Here is a 23,067-nt window from a genome sequence, read left to right on the forward strand (position 1 = left end):
GTCCCACAGCCCTAACTCCCCTTCTGGGGTCGCAGAGGGTGGCGCCTCTGCAGGCTGGAGGTGGAGGACACCCTTGGTGGATTTCTAGCCCATCCCCAGCTCAGGGTCAGATGTGGAGGCCATGCGGGACCCTTGCCCTCAGCCGTGTAGGGGGGCAGGCGTCCTCAAGAAGACATCCAGTCAGGCCCAGGGCCCCTCACACTGCCCCCAAGGGGCCCTGGCAGGAAGGAGCCGCCCCTGGGCCAGCTGAACGCCTTCCCTTCTCCCCCCAGAGGGCTGGTGAGTGGGAGGCAGGGACCTCCCGAGGGGTCACAGGGGGGTCCGCGCCTGGGAAACGAGTCTGGGAAGGAGGAATTTACAGACTTCTGTTTACCAAAACGAGGCCCCATAAAAGATTTAACAGCAGCCAATTAAAGGGGGACAGCTGCATGGTTTAACCACTCCCTCACACAGCACACGCAGGCCGCTGCCCCGCTGCCCCGGCTGCTCCCACCCCGGCGCTTTTGTCAAGACTTCCAGGAGCTGAGTGTAATCTAGGAAACATCTGCTCCAGATGTGTCCCCACACACAAACCAGGCCAGTTGGCCAGGCTCTCCGTACTCAGCCCGCGCCCTGGCAGGAGCAGGGCTGCCTGGGATGGGAAGGGCCAGGGCAGCACGGGGCGCCTGCCTGCCCCAGTCCTCAGGCAGCCCTGGGGACGGGAGCCCTGAGCCCGAGACCGCTCGGGACCTTTCGGAGCCTTCACAACACACATGCTCCGCGAGCCTCCTTGGGCTGCTGTGCGTAGCTTCCCTCCAGCGCATTCCCAGGATGCACTCTGCATGGGGCATCTCTTGGGGGTGCCAGCGTTCCACAGCTCCACCTCACACCCACTGGGCCTGAGGACGTCAAACTGCAGCGTCAGGGGCTGAATGGTAGCCGGCCACTGCCAAGGGGCCCATGGGGATCAGGGTGCAGGGTGCCCTGTTTGGACTGGGGGATCCTGGAGTGCCCCCATTTGATACCTGACCGTTTCCCACTCTGAGCTCTGCCCCACAGCTCCTTGTAACTGCTTTTTCTTTGTTTTTTCAAGACTTCATTGGGGAATCGGGGGAGGGGAACAGCCAAGTTGTTGTCCTTCAGTCTTAGCTGTGGAGGGCGCAGCTAGCTCAGCTCCACGTCCAGTCGCCATCCAGCCGCCCGTTGGCAGCTTGTGGCCACTCAGCTCAAGGTGCCGTGTTCAATTTTAGTTCCAGGTGGGTACAGCCCACCATCCCATGCGCGAATCGAACCGGAAACCTCCTTGCCAAGCGCGCACGTTCTAACCACTGAGCCATCCAGCCACCAATCGGCAGTTCAGGGCTGCTCAGCTCAAGGTGCCCGTGTTCAATCCTAGTTGCGAGTGGGCGTAGCCCACCATCCCATGCGGGAGTCGAACCGGCAACCTTGTTGTTAGGAGCACATGCTCTCACCAGCTGAGCCATCCTGCCACCTGTTGTCAGCTCAGCAGCAGCTCAGCTCGGGTGCAGCTCACTGGCCCATGTGGGAATCGAACCAGCAACACTGTTGCTCAGAGCCCGCACCCCCAACCCACTGAGCCACTAGGCCGGCACCTTGTCCCTGCTTTTCTCTGAGCTGGGTCCCATAGTCCCAGCAGGCTCACCAGCCTGCTCCCCTCAGCCTCGAGTCACTGGCAATGCCCAGGCCCCCTGAGGCTGTGTAGGCCTAGGATCGGCACTGGTTCTGGGTCTGTCCCTCCTGGAAAGGTGTTTCTCAGAGTGTGTTCCAGGAAGTACTCAGCCGTAAGTTGTCACAAGGGGTTCCACTGAAACAGCAGAGGAGTTCTGTCTTACAAGGAATTTGGGAAACAGTTAATGAACAAGGCGAACGGAGCTCTCTGCTTCGGGACTTGTCAGTGCCTTTGTTGTGACTCACTAAGAGGGGTGCTGGTGTCCCTGTTACCCAGGCGTGGGGCTCACGTCTCCCTTTCCTCAAGGCACAGCTATGACAGGTGCTCAACCACTCCCGCTGGGAGCAGCCTGCCCTCCCCTCCGGGGGACGCTTGTCCTGGGACCCAGCCTGCCCTTTCCCTGTCCCTGTGGAAACCCTGGATTCCTGCTCCCTCGTCACAGCAAAGGTGGCCCAGAATTGCATGGGAAGCCGTTCCCCATAGTCAGTAGCTCTTGGGACAGTCATGGGGTCCCCAAAAGAAACTCCTCTGGGGCTCGCCTTCTATGGGGAAATGTTCAGAGCATTAACTCAAAGCATGAGTTAGGGAGTAAGACAGCATCCCGCCTACCCCAGCCCAGCGGGCGACCCCGCCACCCCAGCTCTGGGTGGGGAAGGACCGGCAGCGAAGAGCCACATGCCAGGTGGCTGACCGGTGGCTCCGGGCACCAGCAGATAGGCCACCGCGCCCCCGAGTCTGGCTGGGTGCCAGTGCCTGGATGGGCCTCCCAGACTGATGATTAGTTCTCTGTCCTCATCCCTTCTGGGGGGTAGGGTGTGTGTCCCAGGTGACCAGAGCCCCCCAAGGTCCAAGGCCAGTGGGTGGGGCCAGTGGCAGGATGTGGCTGGCGTTCCTGTGCTGGGCAGGGCTGGGCCGGGCAGCCGGTCTAGACCCCTCAGCGAGAGAGAGGGGCCTGCTGGCATGACTTGGAGGCGCCAGGGAGGGCCTCGGGGCTGGGGACCAACTCAGGGAACTCTTCTGGGGACGATGCCGCCACTGCTGGGGACCAGCTCCCTTTGCAGACTCAGCACAGAGAAGGCCCAGCTGGTGGAGAGCCCAGTGCCTGCGGCCCCCAGCACGGTGGAAGCCTGCCACAGCTGGCCTGCGCCAGCCCCAGGTGTGGGCCGCCCGACCCCAGGGCCGTCTGCCTGGGGCCTGTTGCGTGGTGCAGACAGAGGCAGTGTCTGGCCCCTGGCTCCTCTGCCAGGAGCTTAGCCGTACTGCGAGGGCCCAGTGCACCCTGTGTGTCCACCGTGTCTCTGTCCTCAAGAAACCTCTTCAGAGCCCCTTCCGTTGCACTGCCTGGAGCTCCCACGCCGCGAAGTGCTGCTGGGAGAGACATGGAGGCGCCCTGTGCCATCTCCCCTCGCTCCGAGCCCGTCAGCAATTCAGTTTGTGCTGCACGGAGGGATGGTATTAGACGAGTCAGAGTTAATATGATGTATTGATGGGTTGATTTCCCACGGGCGGGACGCTAGCGGGCTCCACAGGGCGTCGCTCCTGGGCCGCCCACGGCTTCTCGCCTCTGTGGGGTCAGGGTAGGTGTGGGCCAGGGGCCTGGAGGCACCTCTGCAGCCTGTCTCCTTGCTTCTCTAGCTCCAGGGTACCCCAGATTTTCGGGGAGTCTGGCATCTACCTTCCTACCCATGAGCCACTTGGATCACCATGGAAACAGCAACGTTCTCTATGGGCAACACCGTTTCTATGGAACCCAAAAAGGCAAGTGCTGGTGTGGGGCCCGGACGGCATCCTGGAGGGATGGGGCGGAGCAGGACCGGGGTTTCTGGGGCACCAGGTAAAGGTGGCCAGCCTGGTGAACCCTCCCCAGTGGGCCTGGGCCGTGGTGGGTAGGGGCTGGAGGAAGGTGGGCCTGCTTCTCAGGCCCCTGGAGGATTTAAACTCTGGGTCCCAGGACCATGGCCAAGCAGCAGGTTCTGTGGGGTCAGGCAAGCATTCTGAGACACAGCCATGTCTGCATCTCTCGGGGCTCAGGTGGAGGCTCTCAAATAACCATGGCCCAAGGGGCTGGCGCTCAGCTCCCTGGGCACCTGGCCTCGCCCTGCACCAAGCCCCGGCAGCTCAGGGGTGCCAGGGGCAGCTCGGGGAGGATGCCATCAGGTGGAGGTGGGGGAGGCCCCAGACACCGCACTTCCTGCCTCACTGGGACAGCACAAGGCCAGACCCCCACCTCACACCAGGGTCTGAGGTCACACAGGCTGCAAGGGTGTGTTTGTATCTGTGTACGTTGGGGCAACGATGTGCCCCAGCAAACAGAGGAGGGGTTCTCACCACGTTGTCAGGAGGGGACTTCCAGGAGGTGTCCCTGGAGAGGAGACACTGTCATCAGGGCTTTGCTGACGAGAAGTCAGGGCTGGTGGGGCCATGGAGAGGGCACGCGTGTGTACACACATGCAAACGCCTTGAGGGCATGGACCCCCTCAAGGAGCCTGCAGGAGACGTGGCTGCCTAGAGATGGGACAGGTGTGGGGAGTGTCCAGAGGACTCGGTGCCCTGTCTTGGGGACTTTTTTGGGGTGGAGTGATGTCTCCTCTGCGTTATAGAAAGCTCTCCCTGGAGTGGAGCCCAGGAAGATGGGCAGGGATACCCTAGCTTCCATGTTTTAGATAAGATGACAAGTAATAAGGACTTGCTCTAGGACATGGGGTCTCAGGGGGGTCTGGAAGGGGCTTGAGGGTCAGGGAGTCCTAGGTAACCCTTGTTCATGACCCCGGCTGTGGGAGGGGGAGCACCTGTGCAGGAGCAGATCAGAAGGGAGGGGTGAGTTCAGCTTCCATGCAGAGGGGCCAGGGGCCTTCCCAGAGGTGTCCTGGCACCTGGGCCTGGCAAGGCAGTGGAAGGCCTTGGCCTTGGCCCAGCCTAGGGCTGGCCAGCTGGGATGGATGCGGACCAGGCCAGGAAAGCTCCCTACCCCACCCAGGGGGTGGATAGTTGCTGGACCCTCCCAGGAAACCAAGGCTCCTCTGGGTAGGAGACTGGCAAGCTGGGTCCCCCAAACTCCTGTGTCAGCCCCAGCTTGTGCAGCTATTTTGACAGCATTTGTCAGGGGCGAGCAGGTGGTCCCAGCCCCAGAAACCAGACCCGGTGAAATGGAGACAGGAGCCCCTCTGGGCAGTGGGCCTGGCAGCCTCTGGCTTTCAGGGAGCCCCATCCAGGAACACTCTGGGTTTTGGAAGTCGAGCTAATTAGGTTTTGCCCCCTTGTTTTAATTAGCAGGAAATTGACAAGAAATTTACATGACTGAGAACAGCTTTACAATCTCCAAATGTTTCTTTGGTCCCCCCTTGTCTGCTGTCTCTGAAGGCCATCCACACTGCCTGTCCACCCCCCCAGCTGAGTGCAGAGGGGGGTGGCCCCCCAAGGTTCCAGTTTGGTGAGCAGTGGGTATCCCCATGCTGGCCACATAGACAGCATGGCCAGGGCAGGAAGGGTTTATCCCAGGTCGAGGGCTGCACAGCAGGCCGTGGCCACGCACAGGGAGCTAGGGGTACACCCACCACCCACCAGGCTGGGTGGGCCCAGAGCTGCAGGGACATTGGAAGCCGAACGTGGGCTAGGGGTAGGGACAGCCACCCAGGACCATTTCCCTTTCTCCCTTCTTTAAACGATCGCCCTAGCCCCCCAGCCTGAGCTCTCCATGGTTACGGTGCAGAGGGGCCGGGGGCCTCACAGCGTATCTAGGAGTAGGCAAGCCGTGTCCTCAGACACGCGTCTCCCCTGGGCCTCACGTCCTCCTGGGGGTCTTGACACTTACAAGGGCTAGTAAGAGCCAGGCACTTGGCTGTGCACAGGGCACGGTCCCACCTGTGGTAGGCTGTCAGACGGCTCTCCATGTGGCCTGGCATCCTGGCACAGCACACCGTGTAGTGGCCACATCATGCCACATGCCCACATGCACTGCTGTCCACTTAGCCATCGACTGTGAGCCAGAAGCCTCCTCAGCTTTTAGGCTTCTCCTGGCTATTTGTAAAGATAGGGCCAGTTTACACCCCCAGCATTGCCGAGGGTGGGGGTGATGCCCGTTGCCCCAGACCTCACCCAAGGGCTCTGGTCAGCGCACACTGGCGCCTGCTCCCACCCTCCCTCTGTTAATCCCCATGGGCACTGGGCCAGGCAGGGGGGTTGACGTAGGTCAAAGCCTTCTGAGGGGAAGGGGGAGTGAGTTCAATGGGGACAGAGCTTCGCTTTGGGAGGATGGAGACGTCCTGGAGACGGTGGTGGTGATGGTTGCACAATGATGTGAGTGTGGTTACTGCCCCCGAACTGCCCACTTACACGTGGCTAAACTGGTCGGTTTCATGTTATGTGTATTGTATAAGTTTAAGCCTTCTTCGGATAGTAACCCTGGGTCGCTGCCGGCTGGCGGCGGGGAAGCACCTAGAGCCACGCGTGGGAGGAGGATGAGCTCTGCAGCCCCCGTGGGCTGCCCATTGACCTTGGTTCTCTCCCGCATGCAGATAACTTCTACCTGCGCAACCTGCCGCCCCAGCCCACGCTCCTGCCCACCAACCACAACTTCCCCAGCGTGGCCCGGGCCGCCCCGGGCCACCCCATCGGCTCCTGCAGCCGTGACCGGGGTGAGGCCAGCACCCTGCAGAAGGGCGCCAAGGAGTTCGACCGCTTCCTCATGGCCAAAGAGCTGGGCAAGGAGAGGGCCAGCAAGGCGGCCGAGGGCAAGGAGCGGCTGGCGGCGGAGGAAGACGGCGGCAAGGAGCGGCACAAGCTGGCGCTGCCCCTGCCGGCCGACGGCCCCTGCAAGGAGGGCGCGGCGCCCAGGGGCCCCTGCGAGGGCCGCCCCAAGCACCTCGCCTCCTGCCTCCTCAACACCAAGGTGCTCAACGGCGAGATGGGCAAGGCCGCGCTGGCCAGCTGTGCGGGGGGCATGCTGGTGCGGCCCGGCGTGGGCGTGGTGGCCTCCGGAAGGTGTGCCAAGGAGGTGGCGGGGCCCACGGAGCCCGGGCAGGCCTTCAGCGAGTGCCTGGAGCGGCGGCAGATGCTGCACCACGCGGTGTCCTACACGGTGCCGTCGGGCCTGCCCGCGGGCCCGCCCCCGCCCCTCAGCACGGCCGCCGGCTCCTTCCCCTGCCTGCAGCTCCATGCCGGCCCCGAGGGGCTCTGCCCGCTGCAGGACAAAGTCCCCCGGGACCTGAAGGCCAGCGGGCCCACCTTCGTGCCTTCCGTGGGACACCTGGCAGACAGCAGCCGCTCCTTCCAGGCGGCTGAGGCCTGTGCCGTGGCAGGTGAGGGCAAAGACCGACACCTGGATGGGGCCTTAGCCCCTGACCATGCCGCGCCCTACGGGGTCTCCTATGCCCACTTGAAGGCTGAGGGCAAGGGTGAGCGGCGGCCTGGGGGCTTCGAGGCGGCCCTCACCCCCCGACTAAAGGGCCTGGAGTATCTCCGCAGCGCAGGCCCGGAGGCCCCCTTCCCAGGGCTGCCCACAGCTGGGCTGGACAAAAGCAACTACTTCGAGTTGCCCACCCCCTCCCAGGACTGTGTCCGCCCAAGTCACCCAGACCCTCTGGGCGGGAAGGTCACTCAGGCCTGCTGCACTTTAGACAAGAGCGCCAGCAAGGAGGCCCCCACAGGTCCCCACGGGGCCCAGAAGGTAGCCCGGATCCGGCACCAGCAGCACTTGGTGGCCCCTGAGGTGGAGCCGGGGGTCAGCGGGGCCGAGGCCAAGCGCAAGGCTGTGGAGCTGGCATCTCTGGGCTACGGTGGGCCCCAGCTGCCCCCGTGGAGTGTGCAGTCGGGCCAGGGTGCCACCATGGCCATCAGCGAGGAGCGTAAGGGCGGCACCTACCTGGACCCCTTCGGCGGAAGCCTGCAGCAGGCTGCACTCCTCCCCCAGGACCTGCCTGCCCCACCCGACGAGGTTTCAGCCATGAAAAACCTGCTTAAGTACAGTAACCAGGCACTGGTTGTCGGCCAGAAGGCACCCTTTGTGGGCCTGGGTGGCCCCAAGGCCAGCTGTGCCCAGCAGGATGTGAAGTTCCCAGGCTCCAAGGGCCCCGGCCAGGCCCCCGTTGAAGTAGAGAGGCCCGACTGCGCGCGAAGCCGGGAACACGACACTCCGCACGGCGATGGAGAGGTGCGGCAGCCACCTGTGGGCATCGCGGTGGCCTTGGCCCGGCAGAAGGACACAGTGAGCCGGCCAGAGACAGCCTACGGCGCCAACACTGGGCGGCAGGGCCGCACAGCCGCTGCCTTCAAAGGTATGGCCTCATCCCTGGGATGGAGGCCTGGAGTTTGCTGCTGACCTGCCCACGTTCTCCCTCCCAAGGTCCCGGGACCCCTCCCCACACCTGCGGTCCTGAGCGGCCCCACCCTGCCCCTGCGAACCTGAGGCTCCCCACCCCTGCCCTCGGCAGATCTTGGAGGCCCACGGGGCAGGAGGCTGCCTCTGGTTCCTGTCAGCCCCGCAGCTTGAAGTGGGGGTCACTGCTCCCTGTAACCACTGGCTCCCGGCTGCCCCAACTCTCATCCTTCTGCCATTTCCAACCCGTGCAGCTGGCGGTGGGCCCCGTTCCACCCACGCACTGAACCTGGAGGCGGAAGAGGAGCGGGCCCGCCTGTGTGAGGACCGCCTGGGGCTGGCCAGCAGAGAGCTGTTGCTACAGTAAGAACCAGGCCGCACCTCAGGGCTTGCCCACTCGGGGTGTAGGATAAAGTGGCCAGGGCATCGGGTTTGGTGGCCCGCCGGGGGCAGGGCTGTGCAGCCACCCCAGGCCTTGCTGGGGTTTCTGTCCATGTTGAGGGGAGCTCTGCTAACACTCCCTCCACCGACGGGGCCGCTGCTAGGATGGAGGCCTCCGACGCCGAGGCCCGCCTGAGCCTGCGTTCCCCTCCAGACCCACACTACTCCCCCTGAGGTTGCCAGCCACAGGGTGGGGTGGAGGACAGGGAGGGGGGTCAGCGGTGCTAAAACCCCCTGCCCACCCCCGTAATGTGCAGGGACAGCAAGGACCTCATGGAATTCACCCGGATCCACCCGTCCAGCGGCTGCCCCGGAGACCTGGCTCCTCACCTCATGATCACCGGCGGCTCCTCCCTGCAGAGCGCCCAGCTGGGCGGGGACCCAGCCCCCCACCCTCACCCTGCCCACGCCCCCTGGCTGCCCCGCACTCGCAGCCCCTCCTTGTGGATGGGGGGACACTCCTATGGTCAGTGCTGCAAGGGCAGCTGGGGTGGGGGGCACGGGTAGGGCCAGTGTCCTGGCTTGGTGTGGTGGGCGAGGCTGGCCCTGGGCTGATGCCCTCAGCGTGGTGCGGGAGGCCTGAGAGTAACAAGGAGCCTGGCAGCCTGCCCGTGCTGCCTGACCGCTGTGCCCTGTGTCCCAGGCATTGGGCACCCCGCCCTGCACCAGAACCTGCCTCCCGGCTTCCCCGCCTCGGTGCCCGGCTCCATGCCGTCGGTCTTCCCCCTGTCCCAGGACGCCCCTGCACAGCTGGTCATCCTGCCCTCAGAGCCCACGCCCCACACCGCCCCCCACGCGCTTGGTGAGGGCACGCAGGCCAGGCTGCATGCATGCGGGGTGTGGGAAGCGGGTCTGAGGAAGGGGGTGGCCCACGTGGGCTGGGGACGGTGAGGGAGGCACCTGGCCGGGGCCATGGAGGCAGCTGTGAGCTGGATGAGCCCTGGACAAGGGGTGGAGAGGGCCAGCTGGGGTGGCTGGGGACACAGCCCAGCGCCCTATCCCTGCTGGGGCTGATGGCTGCTCTGGCCTCACAGCTGATGTCATGGACCAGGCCTCGCTGTGGCCCCCCATGTACGGGGGCCGGGGCCCCACCTCCCACATGCAGCACCCTGGCCAGCTCCCTGTCTACTCGAGGTCCCAGTTCCTGCCCCAACAGGAGCTCTACGCCCTACAGCAGCCACAGCACCCGCAGCAGCGGGCTGCCCAGTTCCAGGTACTTCCCCTGGCACACCTAGGTGGGCCCAGGGCACCGCTCACTTCCCCCCTCTGCTCCAGCTTTGCCTGGCCCAGGAGTCCCCACTGCACATGCCCCCCTCCCCTAACCCCAATGCCCTGAGCGGGGGGCCGGAGCTAGGCTGAACCTCCCCCCTTTCCCCCAACAGCGGAAGCCGGAGGACCAGCCCCTGGAGCTGGAGGAGCCTGCCCAGGAAAAGGCCCTCAAGTCCACCCACAAGCCACTTGCCTTAACCCCCATGGCCAAGGGCGCCCCCTCACCCGCCACTGCAGGCCCTGCCAAGATGTTACCCTGCTGCCACTCTCCCACCCCGAAGCCCCCTGCCAGCTGCCCCACACCGCCACCTCCACGTCCTGGCGCCTCGTGCACTTTATCCATCTGCCCCACCGGCAGCCCTGGGCCTGGCTCCCAGCCGCCCAGCGCCGAGGACAAGAGTGCGGAGGGCCGGCGGGCCGGAGCCAACCTCAACACGTTGGACCCAGGTGAGAGTGGGCAGTGCCTGCCCCACCCAGGTCCCCCGCTCCTTGTCTTCCTTTCTCTTCACAATCCTCCTGGGTGACCCGTGCAAGAAGCGCTTGGGGTCCCCGCCATCTCCTTCTCAGCCCGACAGGTGGGGCAGGACACGGGTCAGGCCCAGCCAGCCAGCACTGGTGCCCTGTGAATGACAAAGTCCATGGCCTTCCAGGAGCAGTGGTGGGACCATGGGGCAGCAGCTATGGGACCTGTCCCCAGCCTTAACGCTGGGCAAGGGAGCTCGTCCTTGGCGGTCGGGGCCAGAGATGCCACCTGCTTGGCTCGGAGACAGAGAGAGACGGCCTCAAGTGTGGGGTCCTGGCCAGGCCCCGGCCTCCGCAGCCCGCCTTCTGCCCGCTGCCTGCCAGCTCCCACACAGCTATTTGCTTCTCTCTGAATTAGGCTGAAAGTTTACACTGGAAACTCGTGTGACGAACATAAAACCCCGTCCCAGTTCCACAATAAGGATACTGAGCCAACAGAGGTTTTTTTTTTTTTTTTTTTGGTTTTTTTTTTTTATTGCAGTTAATGGGGCGTAATGCCTCTGACAGGCTGCCGGCTGGTTCTGGTTCAGGGAAAGCCCTGATTCAAGTTATCTTGTTGTAAACCTCCCCCCTTTTTCTGCTTAGCCACACAATAGCATGCCAGGGTGGCCTCCAGGGACCCCCATGAACCCCCGAGGTACAATAAGGACCCAGGGGCTCACAGGCGTCCTGGCCCCGGAGGGGGGGTCCCCTGTCGCCTGTCCTCAACACGAGTCCCCATTACTGCCTCACCTGTCCTATAGGCAGAGGGCAGCTAGGGGCTCTCCCTCCCAGGTGTGAGTCTGAGGGGTTTGAGGCCACGCTCATCCATCTGTGATGGGCCCACTCTTGCTCCAGCTGCTCTCCTGACGACACCCCTCTTTTGCAGACCTGCCTCCTGGACACATGTGCCCCACCGCCAGCTCGGACTTCTCCCTGCCCCCCAACGCACACTCATCTGACCTCTCGGACCCCGAAACTATGCAAACTGCCACCCCCAGGGCCCAGCCTGAGCCAGTGAGGACGTTCCCGCCAGGGGAGCCATCCCCCCAAAGCCCCCAGAGCCTGGAGGAGCCTGGGTTGCCCTCAGGGGCCAGGGAGACCACCCAGGACCTTGCTGCCACCCCCCACCCTGCCGAGCGGGGGCCCCCGGGGAAGGCAGTGGACCCCAGCCCACTGGAGGGGCTACAAGAACTGCGATATGGGGCCCTCCTCGAGGGAGGGGGCCCCGAGGCTACTGGCCGGGCTAATTCGACTCAGGGAGGGGCCCGAGAGGAAAGGACCACGGGGCAGGGGAGGGGCGAGGGGGCGCAAGGGCGCTTGGCGGCAGCCGGCCCCCAGGCCCTAGGGCAGCAGGCGGGGAGCCCCTGTGCCTTGGACGAGGCCATGCAGGGCGAGCGGCAGGCCCCTGGAGAGGCAGACCTGCAGGAGGGTGACAAGCTGGAGGAAGAGGACCGGGGGTCAACTCCCGGCAACAGCCGCCTGCCCAAGGTGCTGCCGGGCCTGGACGCCCTGGTGGCAGCCGCCATTGACTTAGGGGACCTGCCCGGCATCAGCCTGCTGGACCCTCAGCCCCCCGCTGTCCCTGGGCCGCCGAGCACAGCCCCGCTGCCCCATAGCTCAGGGATTCACGGCATTGCCCTGCTCAGCGAGCTGGCTGACCTGGACGTCCAGCCACGGAGGAGTGAGCCAGCCCTGCCAGGTGAGCACTGCTGACTGCCCCCGTAGCTCTGGGTCCCCGGGAGCTGCACCCTCGGGCATGGGCTCAGGGTCAGTCTTCAGCCTTGCTCAGTTGGCGCTGCAGTTGCCCCTCCACCCAGGAAACCAGAGGCAGGTGTGCCCCCACCTAATCAGCCCCAGGTCTGGCTGCCCCTTGATCCATGGGTGCAGCAGGCCAGATCTGTGCCCTGACGGTGGTGTCAGCGGAGGGGCCTGTAGGCAGCATCTCGTTGTTATGGATGTTTGTGACGTGCTGAGAGGTGCTCAGCTTGTCCCCATTTCACACACGGAGATGCCTAGACCCATGGCCGGGAGGGGGCTTGTGGCTGGACTGAGGCCTTGCAGCCAGGAAAGCAGAGAAAGCTTGTGATGCCTCTGTCGGCTTCCAACTTCTAGCCTGACCTTCTACCACCTTGGGCTCCTGGCCCTGGGTCTGCATGGGGTCCGGCTCAGAACTCATCACCCTCGCCTCCCAGGCCCAGGGAGGTAGCCTGAGACTAATCAGAGGGTCTCCAGGCCTCAGGATCCCCACGTTCCCCATGGTCTCACTAGGGTGGCAGCGGCACCTGCCCGGAGCTGCCCTGCAGTGAGACATGGAACCTGAGGGTCAGGTCCCTGCTTAAGCGGCTCTAGTCCTCTGTGCACCAGGAGGACTCAGAAGACCCTCTCTGTTGCCCAGGTGCTTCCCTGAGAAGCCTCTGTCCCCGCCCCAGAGGGAGCCCCTGGGGGGGAGCCCCCAGCCAGACTTGTGCTGTGTTGATGTTTCCTTGACTGCTGGCTCGGTTCCCCAAAGCGCTATCTCTACGCACATCCCCCGCCCCCCGCCCCCCGCCAACCAGCCACCAGCACCTTTTGTGCTGCGTGGAGATGAAGTGAATGATCTTGTAAAGTTAATTCCCCTGCAGGCTTCTGTCACTCTTCTCCTGTCCCCTGGACAGGCCACCGCTGTGCTTAGGAGTGTGAGCCGGGGAGCGCCTGCCAGGCGGCCTCCCAGCTGGGCCCCCAGGAGGACCTCGCCTGGGGCTTGGGCCTGGAGGGTGCGGTGGGGAGCCCTGGGCAGGGCTCATGCTGCGGACCCACCATGTGACTGGCTGGCGTGAGGGTGTGCCGAGCAGACGCTGGGCGCCGTGTGTGGCCACCCGGTCTGTGCGTGTGAATGCCTGCTGGCCCAGCGCCCGGTCCTTCAGTGAATGCTCACGTGGAGACCACGTGTCCCAGTGTGGGCGGTGCAGCTGCCAACTCAGGCCAGGCGCTGCAATCACCGGGGTGTGTGGACCGAACGAGCTGCCACCAGTGATTCTCCACCTCTCTCCCCTGGTGGACCCCCAGGCGCCCGCCCTTCCCTTCTGCCTTTCCCGGGGCTCCTATACTCCCTCTGGCCATTAAGTGGCCAGTCTGTGCAGCCTCTCAGCTCCACAGCTGTTCCCTACAAATGCAGTGACCGCTTTGCCTGAAATTAATCAGGAGATGAGTGTAGAGGGCGGCCCAAAGACCCCAGAGGGACAACAGGGCCTCTCTCCCCCTCCTCCCCAGAGGGGGCCCCTGAAGTCCCCCCAGGCTGGGCAGAGCAATGGGTGGAAAGCCAGTGGGGGGCCCTGGGAAGTGGAGGTGAAGAGGTAGCCAGGTTTAGAAAGGTGAGGTGGCCCCAGGCTGTTTGCTCCCAGGCTGGGGCCGGCCTCACGCTTACTGACCTGGGCCTCCAGAGCCCCCGCTGTCCCCCCACTATCCCCACCCGTCCTCCTCTCAGCCTAGGGACCCTTGGCTTGTCCCCCACCAGGGCTCAAGTCCAGGGATCTCAGTGGGCAGGCTGCCCTCCTGATCTCCCCTCCCTGCATGCCTAGCCCCTCACCAGCCACCACCAGCCTCCACTGCCACCTGGTCTACAGAGCTGGCAACCTGCCTGAGTAGCCAACCCTGAGGCTTTCGAGGGATGGGTGGGAGACACCCCCAGGCTTGGGTGTAGCAGTTACTCTCTCTCCCCACAGTCCTGGGGACTACAGACTCATGCAGGGTGTTGTTTGGAGCCCTAAGAAGACACCCCCCCACACACACCCTCCCCCAGGCTCGCCCAAGGAACTACCAGGTCTCAGCAAGCTCAGCCTGAGGCGTGGTGGAGGCTCGGGGAGGACTGAGACAGGAGGGGAGGAACAGAAGGGCTTCCTAGCCATGGCAGTGATGCCAAAAGAAGAGGAGACCCTGTGGAACTTTTGGCTGCAGAGAGCCCTGTCCTAGCTGCTGTGGAAGGGCAGCCCCTCAGCCCCTCTCCCTATTCCCAGGGCACCTTGGACCCAGCAGCCTTGGCCCAGAACTGGTGTCCAGAGGTTTGAGCTTCCAGCTTTGTTCCATTACTGAAGGTGGATTGCCCTGTGGCACCATCACGGTGGTGGCCAGCCTCTTCCCCCTCTGACTTAATAAGCATCTCGTGGGGAGGGACTTTGAAAAAGTGTGGTATCCTTTTCCTCTTCAAACACTTCATTTATATCAGTGAGACGCGTGGATTCTTATTCTCTTCAATCCGTTATAATCTGTTACCATCATTAATTTGATGATCGAATTATCTCAGATTTGGCCCCTTGGCTGGCCTGTGTGTGTGCGCCAGTGGACCCGTCATTTTCTGAGCGCTTCCTGTGTTCCCAGCCCCCCGTCCCTGGGATAGGCCACCTCTCCCAGGACCCTGGCTCCTCTCCTTGGAGGATGGTGTCGGAAGCCAGGTTTGGGAGGTTAGGTGTGCTCATTGCCACTGGGGTGTCGCTGCTGTATGTTCTGGAAATCACGACTGCCCACTGACACCTCCAGCCCCAGGCAACCCATCTAACCGCATGGGCCCTTCCCAGCTATGTAGCTCCTCGTGTGGTCAGCCTGCCCATGCGTGCCCGACCCCGTCTCTGCTGCCAGCTCCTCCTGCTGGTTGCACCTGGGCCCGAGTCGCCACTCCAGGCCTCTCCCCTGAGTGGACACTGGCTTGGCTCTGACCCTGCACTTGGCCATCTCCCCCCACCCCCCACTAGGGCTGTGACAGCCTGGGTTTTCATGCTTCCAGAAGTGGGTGAAAACACATGGGCAGTTTGTTAAGTGTGACAGTCATGTGCGTTTCCTAAATGGTCTGGGTCCTGCCCTGATGGCTTCTGCCAGCCCAACTGGCCTGGCCCACAGCAGCCACGAGGGCTTCTCCCCCTGCCCCTCTGAGGAAGGTGCTGGGTGCCCCGTCTTGTCCTTGGTCCTTACATCTCGGGAGGCAGGCAACCTCGGAGACTCTGAGCCATGCTGAGATGCGGGCTGACATCGAGAGCCTCTCTGAGGGGCAGTGTGTACCCACTGCCCACGGGTGCTCGCTGACCCTCGCTTCCCCCACAGAGGAGGAGGACGTGCTGGCCTTCAACCTGCAGCGCCTGGCTACTCTGGCCTCAGCCTGGTCCCTGGTGGAGGCCGCTGGCCTGGACCACCCTGCCTCCTCAGCCCAGCCCCCTGCTGCCAACCCCTGCAGGGTTCCCACGCTCACCCCCCGAATGCAGATCCTGCAACGCAAGGACACCTGGACCCCCAAGACCAAGCCTGTGAGTGGGGTCCCTGGTCACTGCCATTGCCCGATGCCGTGAGTGTGCCCCCTTGTGGGGCCCTGGCCGGCTCACAGGCCCCATGCCCCACCCATCAGGTGTGCCCACTGAAGGCTGCCATCGACCAGCTGGACACGCAGGAGGTGGAGATGCGCGTGCGGCTGGCGGAGCTGCAGAGGCGCTACAAGGAGAAGCAGCGGGAACTGGCCCGCCTGCAGCGCAGGCACGACCACGAGTACGCCAGGGCCGGGCAGGGGGCTGGCGATGCGCTGCGGGGAGAAGCGGTCACAGCCCCGCCCGAGGCCACCGCCTTGTGGGAAGGGGTCAGCCCGGGTGTGCCCGTCTGAGCTGGGCTAGACCTGGGATCTGAGAGGCGCTCGCCTAGCAGAGAAACCAAGCGGGGTGGGGGAGGGGTCCTTGTGGCAGGACCCCCAGCTGAGGCTGGTGCAGGGCACAGACGGGTCCTGGGCAATGGCAGCATGGGGAGGGTGGTGGTACTAGAGAGCAGGCGGGGGGCCAGGGTGGCAGCGGAGGGTCTCTGAGGGCGGCTGTGGCAGGGATGGTGGGCCCTCCCCTGACAAGTGTACGCAGGAGGCTGGAACTGGGAGTTGGGGATGGTGGGGGCAGCGGGGACCCTGGCCCAGCCGGTGCTCCATTTGAGGGCCAGGCTCCACAGGCCAAGTCTTGGGAGGGCTGCCCCCCCACCAGGTCCTGTCAGGGAGCCAGGGTGGGTGTGAGCCTCTGACCACCCCTCCTTCGGCTGCCAGGAGGGAAGAGAGCTCACGGAGCCCCGCGAGGCGAGGGCCCGGCCGGCCGAGGAAGCGCAAACACGCCAGCCTGCTGCCTGCCCTGCGTCCTGGGGGCCAGCTCCCCAGGGGAGACAGCAAGAAAGTCAAGTGAGTCCTGGGTGCATGGGGTGCCTCGGGCTGGTGGGCACACAGTGGGACTGGGCTGGCCCAGGTGCCCTCCCTCCAGGTCCAGCCGGTGGGCTCTGGGCTCTCTGGCTCCCTGGGCTGCTGGCACCCCATTTGCAGCAACTCCTGTAGACCCAGCACGACCCGCCCAGAAGTCTGGGCCACAATGCGGTGCGCGTCCAGCAGACAGCCCTGTGCAGAGTCCCCTCCCTCTCCCGCTGTCAGCTCTCAGCCCTCCCGGGGCTCCTTTCCTCTCGGAGCCGCTGTGGGCCTGGAGCGTGGCCACGCCCACGCAGAACACCTGGTTATGGCGTGGCCCCCACCAAGTGCCCCTGCCGGCCTGGCCCCCTCGAGTGTGAGGCAGCGTTGCGTAAAAGCCTCTTTATCTGCACTGTATAAAGTCGTTGGTCACGCTGCGGTGCTGCTCACGGCTGCCGGGCGATGTTATTATCCATTACCCGCCCGGCGCAGTCGTTGGCGCACTCCCGGGCCTGGTATAATTGTCCTTCTCGGCTGCAAACTGCCTCTCCCGGCAGGCCCATTTGCATAAATCCTCCCAGCTCCTCCAGACACGATTGGCGCACGCGTGTGCACACTGCATCAATCCTGATGATTTGGTAATAATAGTTAAATCGGCACTAAATGGTTCCTTCAATTAAGACAGAGGCAAAAAATTAATCTCAGGGCTTTATGTCACAAAACATTAGCAAATGCAGACAAGGTTACAGGGAGGGGGAGTTCGCGAAGGCTGCAGGCGTAGAGGGTATGCGCCATATGGCTGGGCCCCCCCACCCCCCGAGCTGTCCCTCCACCCTGCCCAGGTGTCACCCAGCAGGGAGCTCCAGGGGCCTTCCTTTGAGAACCAGCCAGTGCTAGAGGGGGCTGCTGGCCAGGACAGGGCCTGCTGAGGCTAGGGTCTGGCCAGGGGCCCTATCGGGGAGTCTTGGCAAGGCTGCCCCTTGCTGTGCTCAAGCCTGCCTGGAGCCAATCCCCAAGTCCTGGCAGCCCCGTCCTGGTGTTTACATTGTGGCCACGTTTTCCCCTGACCTGAGAAGCCAGGCCCTAGCTGGAGGGCAGCAGCCTCAGGACAGGGAAGGAAATGAAGTCCAGGGCCCTCCCTTCCCAAGAATCGGGGCTCCCTCCTGCCCGCTCTCCATCCCACGGTGGGGCCCTGCCCTGCCATGGCTGCCAGCAGTTGGGCCCAGGCAAGAAGTGGGAGGGCTGGGGTCCGGGGCCAAGCATGGCGACAGGCTGGCTTCCTGCCCAGCCTGCCCCCTGGGCAGGAAGGTGGAAGGCTGGGTGCGGCCACACAAGGCCAGGGCCCAGCCAGGACTCTTAGCCCACATCGGTGACTCGTTTCAATTACTACCATGTGGGGAGGGGCAGGTGAGCGGCCCAGCCCCCAACCCCCATCTGGCAAAGGACCGGCTGCCAGGCTCCCAGCCTCACACCTGTGGGGCCCAGGGAGACAGGCTTGGTTCAGCAGCTCCCCAGGCCCCATCTGGGAGAAGGGCAGTGGGGTGCAGGGTCCTCTCCCTCGAGACCCAGAATTAAAAACAGAGGACAAAGCTCTGAGGAGTCTGAGCCCAGCAGTGGGGGTACCTGGGTGCTGGGAGGCATGACCTGGGCATGAATTTCTCTGGCCACTGCCCCCCATCCTTCATGACAGTGGCAGAGATGTTGGGAGAGGACCCCGTTCTCAGGAGCCTCTCCCCGTGCTCTTGTTCGCAGCCGCTGGCCTGTGCACTCACCACAGCCCTCAGCCTTGCTGAGGCACAATTGTCACGGTCCTCACTTTCCAGATGGGAACACTGAGGCCATGGCCCCGGTCACACAGTGGCTCAGCTGGCCACAGAGCCCTGGTCCTGAGCACCGAGCTGCCCTCAGCCATCAGGCAGAGCTGCCCGGCTGGGATATGGGTGCCCAGAGACTCAACACAGGCTCAGCCCCGGCCTCCCAGCAGCTCTGTGTGCCCCGGGAACCTTGGCCGGGAAGGAAGTGGGTCCCTCACAGGGGCACGGGGCCGGCCTCCCAGACGCAGCTACACCACAGGGCTGCCACCACGGGGACTGTCGGGGCAAGGCCCAGGTGCCCACCTTCAACCCTGTGCCCTCAGGGCAGTGCGGCCCAGCCTGAGCCTGCTGTGCTCCGAGCTGCGAGGTGCTGAGGAACCCGTGAACAAGCGGAGTGGACTGGACAAGGGCGTCTGCGTGGGCCTGCAGCCTGGCTCTGTGGTGAGTCCCTGGCAGCCTCACCTCGGCTCTGTGTGATGTCAGACAGCGACAGGCGATAGACCCACCCTAAGCCAACACCCAGCGGGGATCCCAGTGCTCAGATGAGCAAACCGAGGCCCGGCCAGCATCGGGTCCGGTCCCTCACAGCAGAGGTGGCCCTTGAACCTGCAGGCGTGACTCGGGCTGGTCATGATCCATGATATGCCCAGCTCACTCCCGCAGATTCCGGGATAGGAATGCAGGGTCTTGGGATTACAGAAAGACTTTCCCGGAGTGACAGCCCACACGGCCACGGTGGCAGGGGCACACTGGTGTAGGGGCAGGCAGGTGAGAGCAGCGGCTCCTTCCTCAGGTGGCTCCCCCTCAGAAGCCAGCACCCTGTTCCTTCTCAGGCAGTGGGCACCTCCTGTCCCTCCCCTATTCCAGGGTCCCGGGAGGGACAAGTGACAGGTGGTTGTGAGCATTCTGTCACTTTGCTGGTCCCTCTGCTCAGGACACACACACACACACCTGGGCCCTTGGCCTCCCTCCCCCTAGCCTGAGTAGGGTAGGCAGTCTGGGGGAGGGGCTTGGAGCGGGACACAGGCCCTGTACCCCCAGACCAGACACCGTCGTAGCCCCTCAGGGAGTAAGGCCCAGGAAAGTGCCACCTTCTGAGCGGAGGGGAGGCTGGGAGCTGTGGCTCAGGTGGGGCCCCGTGAGTGCAGCCGCCACCTGCCGTTCGCAGGAGAAGGTTCGCTGTAAGAAGAGCTGCAGCCACGGTGAGCTGGCGTCCGCCGTGGCCCACAAGGTGGCCCAGCTGAAGCCAAAGGTTAAGAGCAAGGGGCTGCCCACCGGCCTCAGCCCGTTCCCAGGGGGGCGCGTCCGAAAGAAGCTGTCTCGAGCCAGGAGCACCAAGGTGTCTGGGGCGGGCAGGCACGCACAACCTGGTGGTGGTGACGGCGGCAGGGAGACACCCAAGTTCCCAGCCCAGACAGCAGTGGCCACGGCACATGAGGCAGGCAAGTCATGGGTCTCAGCACCACAGCCAGGACCTCTGGGGCCACGGTCACTCGGGGCTGGGGGAGACGGCGGGCAGGGGCTCTGATGGCCACCAGCCACCAGGGAGGACCTCTGGCTGCCACAGGGTGGGGAAGGAAACCCCTCCCCAGGGCAGAGCCCAGCGGCTCTCTGTGCCCCAACCCTACGTGGGGGGCCAAGAGGAGCAAAGAGGAGCCTGCTGAGTGCATCCTGGAAGAGGGGCTAAAAATAGCCCTCCGGCCTCCCTTCCTGCCATGTCCGGCCAGGCTGACCTGGAGGGATTATCTGGCCCCCAGCAAACACACATCCAGAAACAGGCGCCTGGAAAAATAAACACTTCCTCCCCGCAGCCCCCACTCTCCCCAGCCCAGGTCTCGCTTGAGAGAAAACAAAGGGTGGGGAAGGGGAAGAGGAAACAGAGGGTAGCCCTGCAGGAGGACCAGAAAGGAAAAGGCGCTGCCCTGGGGAGGGGGTCCCCCACCCTGCAAGGTGTGTGCCCCTCTGCCCAGGTTGCAAGAAAGAGAAAGGGAGGTCAGAGAGGCGTCACCCATCCCCATCCCAACATCCTCACCTGGACACCTCGCCCAGGTGCCTGCTCCCCAAAGCAGCCCAGGGATGACAGTGATGGGGCCCCAATCAGCCCCCCAACATATCCACACACATGAATGATCAGCTCCCCCAACCGACCCCAAAATGGTGCTGCTATGATGCCTAGTCTTCTGATCCCCCACCTCTCCAGGCAGTGGATATGACAGCGAGAACTGCGAGGGTCTCTTGGGGACAGACGTACCCCCGAAGGAGCCTGGGCTGGCGCTGCATGCTGGGGCCAGCTTGGCCGTGCTGGGGCCTTCGCCCTCCTCTGTGGTCAAGATGGAGGCCAACCAGAAGGCCAAGAAGAAGAAGGAACGGCAAGGCTTGCTAGGTAACAGCGGGGAGGGCAGGCTGGGGCAGCCTGGCCGTGGGGCCCCGGAAACCGGGACCCCCCTGCAGCAGTCCCCACTCTCTCCCACAGGGGCCTGCCGCCTGTCCAGCCCGGAGAGTGAGGTCAAGATCAAGAGGCGGACAGTGAAGGCCAAGGTGGGCACCAAGCTGGAGCGGGCCGTGGGGCGCAGGCCCCCGGGAGCATCGGGCAAGAAGAAAGCCAAGGGCAAGGCCAAAGGCAGCCTGCGGGCAGAGCCAGGGGCCACGCCCAGCAGGGATGCCCTCTTCAGCCCCACCCGGGCCTACACCTGCCGCGAGGAGGGCAGCAAACTGGCCAGCGAGCGCCTCAAGAGAGCCACACGCAAGAGCACAATGCTCCAGCCAGGACTGCGGGTGAGAGCCAGCGGGCACCCCCACGGTCAGTGTACATCTTAGGGTTACTGGTCACCCCATGGTCAGCGGGCACCTGAGCGTCCTGAGCCCAGTGCGGTAGGTGCCAGATGAGAGGCCTCCGTGGCCCTTACTGTCCCTGCTCACCACTCCCGGGTCAGCCTGAGTCACACCCTGGGCTAGCTGTGGGCAGGGAGGCTGGTGCCACTCTTACCACAGTCCCTCCCCGCCATCCAACAGCGGAAGAACGGGGCCTTGTCCATCGCCCTGTCGCCCCTCAACGCCAAGGCCATCCTGGGGAAGGGCAGGAAGGTGGGCAGGATGACCAGCAAGGCCGTCGGCAAGCAGGTAGCATCCCCACCCCGCCCTGGCGCCCACCCCCGCCTCCCCCAGGGAGCTGACCCCTCTGGTCCCCTAGGGAAAGGGCCGGGCAGTCAGCCGACTGCTGGAAAGCTTCGCTGTGGAGGACGACTTCAAGTTTGATGACAGCAGCAGCTTCTCAGAGGAGGACGAAGACGAAGACGAGGAGGAGGCCAGTGGTCCCCTGAGTGCCGAGCAGAGCGCCGCCCTGGGTGAGCAGCTGGGAGGGGGACTGAGCATCTGGGGAGCCAGCGGGCGGGGGCCAGGTACTGACTACCCTGTTTCCCCAGCGCGCTCATGCACCATCCACAAGGAGGACCTGCAGGACGGGCTGCCTGTGCTCATCCCTAAGGAGGACAGTCTGCTATATGCGGGCAGCGTCAGGACCCTGCAGCCCCCTGACATGTGAGGCCAGGGTGTGGGCAGGAGGGACCCGCCATGGCTGGTGACCGTGGACCTGCAGGCCTATCTCACGCTCCCCTCCTTCCCGTGCCCCTCAGCTACAGCATTGTCATCGAGGGCGAGAGAGGCAACCGGCAGAGGATCTACTCACTGGAACAGCTGCTGCAGGAGGCGGTGAGGGATGTCCCTGTGGCTCTCAGCCCCGGGCGGTGGACCTGGCTGCACCCAGCCCCTCCTGGGCGCCCCTCAGCCCAGCCCTGGCCACTCACCCTCCCCTCCTCGGCTATTCCCGCAGGTTCTGGATGTCCGGCCACAGTCCAGCAGGTACCTCCCACCCGGCACGAGGGTCTGTGCCTACTGGAGCCAGAAATCCCGCTGTCTCTACCCAGGCAACGTGGTCCGAGGTAAGCCACAGCCCAGGCCTCCCAGCAAGGCCAGTCAGCCCCCTCCTCAGAGGGGACCCAGAGTCCTGGTCCTAGAGGTCATGAACTGGTTACATAGGTACCAGGTCCACGGGGATGAATCCTGACCCCCCGCCCCCCAACACTGGGTAGAGGATGTGGGGCCCTGGGGTCTGACAGGTGGCTGGGCAGGTGCAAGGCTTCCAGCCAGGCCTCGGCCAGGCGTGTGTTTGCACGTGTGTGTGGGGAGAAGTTGGGCCCGCATCGCTGTGTGTGCGCCCCAGGGTGGGGGTGATGGATGGCAGTAATATTACCGCTCCAACCGCGCTGCAGGAGGCAGACGGGGGCTGGCGGAGGCCCTGGCAGCTCCAAGGTCGAATGTGATCAGGGAGCAGAATCGTCCCAGTGTCATTTGTCAGACACCCGGGAGCCTGTCCTGTCAGGGCAAGCCCTGGGGGCCCTGAGCAAGGGCTGCGTGTTCAGGTGGGCCCTGTCCCCAGGTGCCTCCAGTGACGAGGAGGAGGACCTCGACTCCGTGATGGTGGAGTTTGACGATGGGGACACAGGCCACATCGCCGTCTCAAACATCAGGCTGCTACCTCCAGACTTCAAGATCCAGTGTGAGCTGGGGTGGGGCTCTCTCTGCCGGAGTCAGCCCCAGGCTGGAGTCGGGCTGGCCTCCTCTGGGTTCAGACAGGCTCCCACAGAGAGGGCAAGGGGAGACGGCACCCCAGCAGCACAGCACTGAGACTGCTCGTCCACTCTGCAGGCACAGAACCGTCGCCAGCCCTGCTAGTGTCCAGCAGCTGCCGGAGGACCAAGAAAGCTTCCTCTGAGGCCCCCCCACCCAGTGAGCCCACTGCCCCCAACCTGTCCCCCAAGGTGCACAACAGCCCTGAAGCCTCAAAGACCCCAGGGAAGAAATCCATCAGCAAAGACAAAGCTGGTACTCGAGGTTC

The 23,067-nt window shown here is 64.2% G+C and overlaps 1 protein-coding gene across 6 annotated transcripts in view; it reads left to right on the plus strand.

The window, feature by feature from the left end:
• The window catches only part of BAHCC1 (BAH domain and coiled-coil containing 1), a 61,945-nt gene that overhangs the window by 33,667 nt on the left and 5,211 nt on the right, over nt 1-23,067 (plus strand). For all 6 annotated transcript variants that reach the window (XR_002126166.1, XM_019661948.1, XM_019661949.1 and 3 more), the window contains 22 exons: nt 3,305-3,427; nt 6,184-7,941; nt 8,237-8,345; nt 8,681-8,889; nt 9,067-9,225; nt 9,458-9,636; nt 9,806-10,139; nt 11,083-11,895; nt 15,267-15,466; nt 15,565-15,701; nt 16,234-16,362; nt 18,497-18,614; nt 19,342-19,615; nt 20,374-20,556; nt 20,647-20,948; nt 21,186-21,293; nt 21,364-21,517; nt 21,596-21,710; nt 21,806-21,881; nt 22,003-22,111; nt 22,609-22,728; nt 22,878-23,054. Coding sequence is in view for 5 of the 6 variants with exons in the window: in XM_019661948.1 (XP_019517493.1) it covers nt 3,305-3,427; nt 6,184-7,941; nt 8,237-8,345; nt 8,681-8,889; nt 9,067-9,225; nt 9,458-9,636; nt 9,806-10,139; nt 11,083-11,895; nt 15,267-15,466; nt 15,565-15,701; nt 16,234-16,362; nt 18,497-18,614; nt 19,342-19,615; nt 20,374-20,556; nt 20,647-20,948; nt 21,186-21,293; nt 21,364-21,517; nt 21,596-21,710; nt 21,806-21,881; nt 22,003-22,111; nt 22,609-22,728; nt 22,878-23,054 (5,886 nt within the window). In the remaining variant the exon portion in view is untranslated. The remainder of the gene's footprint in view (nt 1-3,304; nt 3,428-6,183; nt 7,942-8,236; nt 8,346-8,680; nt 8,890-9,066; nt 9,226-9,457; nt 9,637-9,805; nt 10,140-11,082; nt 11,896-15,266; nt 15,467-15,564; nt 15,702-16,233; nt 16,363-18,496; nt 18,615-19,341; nt 19,616-20,373; nt 20,557-20,646; nt 20,949-21,185; nt 21,294-21,363; nt 21,518-21,595; nt 21,711-21,805; nt 21,882-22,002; nt 22,112-22,608; nt 22,729-22,877; nt 23,055-23,067) is intronic.

Source organism: Hipposideros armiger, unplaced genomic scaffold (genome assembly GCF_001890085.2).
Source record: "Hipposideros armiger isolate ML-2016 unplaced genomic scaffold, ASM189008v1 scaffold_362, whole genome shotgun sequence".
Taxonomy (NCBI): Eukaryota; Metazoa; Chordata; class Mammalia; order Chiroptera; family Hipposideridae; genus Hipposideros; species Hipposideros armiger.